Source organism: Sinocyclocheilus grahami, unplaced genomic scaffold (genome assembly GCF_001515645.1).
Source record: "Sinocyclocheilus grahami isolate Dianchi unplaced genomic scaffold, SAMN03320097.WGS_v1.1 scaffold1578.1, whole genome shotgun sequence".
In the NCBI taxonomy this organism is placed as follows: Eukaryota; Metazoa; Chordata; class Actinopteri; order Cypriniformes; family Cyprinidae; genus Sinocyclocheilus; species Sinocyclocheilus grahami.
In genome coordinates, this window is record NW_015506757.1 from 1 (window position 1) to 5682 (window position 5682).

General features: G+C 36.8%; 1 protein-coding gene across 1 annotated transcript in view; it reads left to right on the forward strand.

The window, feature by feature from the left end:
• The first annotated feature begins 1064 nt into the window (after positions 1–1064).
• The window catches only part of LOC107571295 (5-hydroxytryptamine receptor 3A-like), a 33198-nt gene continuing 28580 nt past the window's right edge, over positions 1065–5682 (forward strand). The window contains exon 1 of the mRNA XM_016257613.1: positions 1065–1104. Coding sequence (XP_016113099.1) covers positions 1065–1104 — 40 coding nt within the window. The remainder of the gene's footprint in view (positions 1105–5682) is intronic.

Below are 5682 nucleotides of genomic sequence, written 5' to 3' on the forward strand. Positions count from 1 at the left end.
GGCAATGTTTCTAAGATGGAAGAATGCTGTTTTTGTAACATAGGAGATATGATTTTCAAAGTTGCTATCTAATATAACACCCATATGTTTGACTGTAGAGGAAGTAACAGTAGAGGTGGGACCAAGTCATTGTTTTGCAAGTCCCAAGTAAGTCTCGAGTCTTTGCATTCAAGTCTCGAGTCAAATCCCGAGTCAAGACAGACAAGTCCCAAGTCAAGTCCCGAGTCAAGATAGGCAAGTCCAAGTCGAGTTGCAAGTCTTCAACTTTAAGATTCAAGTCTTAAAGGGGTCATATGATGTTGCTAAAAAGAACATTATTTTGTGTATTTGGTGTAATGAAATGTGTTTATGCGGTTTAATACGTTTAAGGTTAAAAAACACATTATTTTCCACATACTGTACATTATTGTTTTGTCATTCATAGTCCAGTCCACATTTTTACATCAGCACAATAGGCATAGGGCCCATGGACACTGAACTTTAATGTAGGAACTTGAGAGCACAGTTGAGCCTGATAGCCAGAATTTATACTTTGCAACAATAAATTATTATTATTATTTTTTTTTTAAAATAAGGTCAGGCATACTTTTCTGAATTACATAATTAGTTACTGTTTAATTATGATTACATATCAGTCACATTACCTATCAAGCAACACAATCAATTTGTAGTTGTTGTTGTAGTGAGCCTCGGGATGTTAGACATTGTGTAATTTCTGAAGACAGGTGGAGGGGAACATGTAATTCCTGTTACTCACTGTATGTAAAGCCTTTTTTTGTGACTGAGGAATATCATATTATATTACAGCTGGAATTGCTCCTAAGAGGATTATGTTTTAAAGGTAGGTGTATGATTACACTAAATATTTAATTATTTTAATTACTTTGATGTGTCTCCCTAGGAGTTATTTTTCAAACTTACTGACCAATAAACACATATTTGAGGAGGTGGAGCATGTTTCTCACTCATGGTGTATACATATGAAAAGTAAATTCTGTTTCTGCAGTAAGTATCTCAGTGACGTTTGATTTATTCACACAGATTTTTTTTTTCTACTGTCGACCATGTACCTCCACTGGCTAATGTTTGCTCTTGCCTCAGTTGGTAAGTAAGTCTTTTTAAATATAGGCCTATTGTGAATGGATATGAATTGATGATGAACAGAGGAGGGTAGAGTATCCAAAAACCAGTACTTATCGAAATAATTACTCATGTAAATTAATAATCCTGATTGTTCTGAGTAACTACGTAGAGTAAAACATATCCAGTGAAGAGTTACTAGTTACTTTGGATTATAGTTCACTAATGCTGCATTTATATGCTCAAAAAGGAAGTGAAAACACTAATATTGTAAAGTATTATTACAATTTAAAATAACCATTTTCTACTGTTATCATATTTTAAAATGAAATGTATTCCTGTAAAGGTAAAGCTGAAATTTCAGCATCATTACTCCAGTCTTCAGTGTCAGATCATCTTTCAGAAATCATTCTAATATACTGATTTGCTGCTCAAGAAACATGTTAAAACAGTTTTTAACATTGATAATAATAAGAACCATTATTAATAACTGAACATCAATAATAACTGAACAGCCAGCATAATAGAATGATAAATTAAATTTTTAAATATATTCAAATAGAAAATTATTATGTCAAATGTATTATAGTAATATTTCACAATATAACTTTTTTTGAATATATTTTTGATCAAATAAATGCAGCCTTGGTGAGCACTTCATTAAAAACTTAATTAAGAGACTTTTGACAGGTATATATATATATATATATATATATAAAAAAATAACACTTGACACTCTAACACTTGCACTTTCTATTTCGTAACACTATAGCTTTCTCTATTATTTTTATATTCTATCTACTTGTTTTCTTTTTATTGTATGTATATATACAATAAATATTATATATATATATATATACAGGTATATATATATATATTTGAGGTGTAATAGTTAGAAATTACAGAAATGACACTAAATCCTGCATATTGTTTTGATTTGTGCCTCATTATCCTTGGCCTTATACATCCTTTTTGTTTTTGTCAGTACATAAAAAAAAAAATATATATATATACAGGTATATATATATATATTAGGGGTGTAATGGTTCACAAAATTCATGGTTCGGTTTGATACGACACAGTGGTGTCACGGTTTGGTTCGGTACGGGGGTAATTGGTTACATCTCATTGTTGGAAATATTTCTGTTTTAAACCATGAAGGTGAGCCAATGGATATCACACACAAGCAACGTGCACACTTTGCGCAAGAGTTATGCTGGTGAACGTCTTAATCTTAGTCAATTCACTGCAGAAAGTGAAAGTAAAAAAGGAATGACGGAGCTTTCAGCATCTGATGTCACATAGTCTCTCAGAGATGACGAGACAAATCTACTTCAACATATGCTGATAACGGTACATAGCTAACTGTTTTTATTTATTCCCTTAATATTTCTAATATTACATTGTGGAAAAAAATTAGAAGAAACATATTTCGTGTTAAACAGGTTGTTTTTGAAAGTCGGTGCTTGAAATAAAAGCTTTTTATTTCATTTATTTTTTATTGATGACTGAAGTGTTAATATTTTGATCATAGGCCTATAATTCATAGTATAGACCTGTTTTAAAATACCTTTTTAAAAACATTTTAATTGATGAGTAAATATATAGCCTAATCTTTTGTTATCCTCGCAGCATGTCAGTTATTTGGTAATCATTGTGGGGCAAATTAATTTTTATTTTAATTTTTATTTAATAATAGGGGGAGACCGGGTATGGTTGTAACATGGGGAGAGTTGTAACAACACCATTTCCACCAATTAGGGATAAGCTAGGAGTCCTATGATAATTTCATTATTCACCCGCTTCCTACCCGATCTTATATGAATAGCGTGTCAAGGTTGTAAATAGGTATATGCCTATTTTATAAAGAAAAAACAGATTTTGATGTAAGAATGTAATTTTTTGACCAAAACTACATTTTGTTTAGTTCTTAAACTGTTGCAAATAAAATCATATACCTTATATTATAATAAATTGTAGATTCTCAGGCAAAATGTGATGCATTTTTAAACTGCTAATTTCAAACCATTATGCTAATACAGGTAAAACTAAACACGGGATGACAGGGTTGGGGTAAGTTGTAACACATTTTAGCATCCACTTACATACAACTTCTTTCATGTTGTATATATGAATTCATTTGGAAGCTCAAAGCCAAAGGAAGTGTGGGTAAAATGTGCCCTATGCAGTTTTTGGATCCACCAAGCCTGCACTCTAGGGTTAAAAACATAAAAAATAATTATCTAGGGTTAAAAAAATTATAAATAGACACAACTTTCACACACCAATTTACAAATCTAATTTTTGTTAGATTTACATGTTCTTTCTCGGTACACTGGAGTTGAGTGTTCAGTAAGCATAAATAGAGTTAAGGAAGTTTGTTCTAGTAGTCTAATTTACACATACACACACACACACACCTGCATAAAACAGAAAGTGGATTTGAACTGTGCTCAGTCACAGAAAGTGAGACATTATTTTGTATTGTTCTTTAAGATTGTTTCAATAAACCTGTTTTTGACACAAACTTTCTAGGGTGGCTGCTGTTTTTGCTTATTTTGACTAACTGTTACAACTCACCCCAGTATGTGTTACTACATAGCTCGGAAGTGGGGTAGATTGTGACAAAGGCACTCCATGTATTTGACATCTACTTGTAAAGGCTGTGATATTCTTGCAGATGTCTGAATTAGTTCCTTTTGTAGTAAACAAATTTGGGTGCTTTGTATAAAAGTTTGAACACTCTAGCTCAAATTCTGCTAGTTACAGATTTGAAACAAAAAGTGTTACAATCATACCCGGTCTAATAATAATAGGCCTAATAAAAATAAGAATGTCAGGCCTACATTAAATGGAAATGCCAAATATCTTAATATTGCCAACAATTTATGTTTTTGACAAGATATCTGGCTATCGTCGATACAAGATCATCGTCTTTCGACACAACCCAACACAACAAGGGGAGGTTATTGCAGGGCCTTTCGCAGTGCGTGTCCTGCGTGCCCGTCTGCTAACGTTACGCCACTGGGCAGACACGTTGCCTGTTTCATCATTTGGGCTGCCTTGTTGAGTGCAGTGGCACTGAGAATGTCTCAGGTTACGCATATAACCATGGTTCATTGAGAATAGGGAACGAGACGCTGCGTCCTCTAGAGGGCGCTAGGGGAACACCTTCAGCGTGACCGGTGTCTGAAGCATGAATGAAAAAATGACAATGAACTTGACATTGACAGGCGGCAGCCTATGATGTAAACAATAAAGTGACTGCTGGGATAAAAGAGCACCTGCGGAATACGTCATCCACTTCTTTGTCTGAAGGAGATGCAGGCAGGAATGCCCGAAGCATGGCAATGGGACGCAGCGTCTCGTTCCCTATTCGCAGGGAACCATGGTTACATGCGTAACCTGAGACGTTCCCTTTCTAAAGGGAACTCCACGCTGGGTCCTCTAGAGGGCTCTAGGGGAACGGTATACCAACACCGCCATGCTGAGGGATGAGTGCCCAAATAACTAGATTCCCTAAGTCAAAGAATCAAGGAACATCATCCCTGCCCCAGCGAAATCGCTTTGGCCAGAACCCGAGCTACAAACCTCTACAGGCAGGCTCAAAGCTCGCCAATTGTCATAGTCTAGCTCACCCACCAAAGTAAGGAACTCTAAGAGTGGAGGTCTCAGCATAACGACTCTCTAAAGTGAGAGGACCTAACTAAACTCCACGCCAGAGGCAGTTAGTGTGGCTCAAAAAGGGCCTACATACTCAATTACTGCCAAAGACAGAGTTCTGAAGAGTGGAGGCTTCAGCAGAATGACTCTCTTAAATGAGAGGAAGCCTAACAACACTCAATCCTAGTTTAGGAGCTCTTAAGAGTGGAGGTCTCAGCATAACAACTCTCAAAACGAGAGAAGACCTAACTGCACTCAACGCTAGACAAAGTGAGTGAGGCTCAAAGAAGGAGAGCCTACATAACGTAAGTACTGCTTAAGCAGAGCTCTGGAGAGCAGAGGCTACAGCAGAATGACTCTCTTAAACGAGAGGAAGCCTAACAACGCTCAACCCTGGTAGGGGAACTCTTAAGAGTGGAGGTCTCAGCATAACGACTCCCTATAGCGAGAGGAGACCTAGCTACACTCAACGCCAGAGGCAGTTAGTGAGGCTCAAAAAGTAAGAGCCTACAAACTCATATTACTGCCAAAGTCGGAGCTCTAAAGAGCGGAGGCTTCAGCAGGATGAGTCTCTTAAACGAGAGGAAGCCTAACAACACTCAGCCCTAGTAGAGAAGCTCGTAAGAGTGGAGGTCTCAGCATGACGACTCTCTAGGACGAGATGAGACCTGACTACACTTAGCGCTAGAGACAGTTAGCGAGGCTCACAAAAGAACCTACATACTAATAGTACTGCCTAAGCGGAGCTCTGGAGAGCTGAGGCTTCAGCAGAATGGCTCTCTTAAACGAGAGGAAGCCTAACAACACTCAATCCTAGTTTAGGAGCTCTTAAGAGTGGAGGTCTCAGCATAACGACCCTCAAAACGAGAGGAGACCTAACTACACTCAACGCTAGACACAGTGAGTGAGGCTCAAAGAAGGAGAGCCTACATAACATAA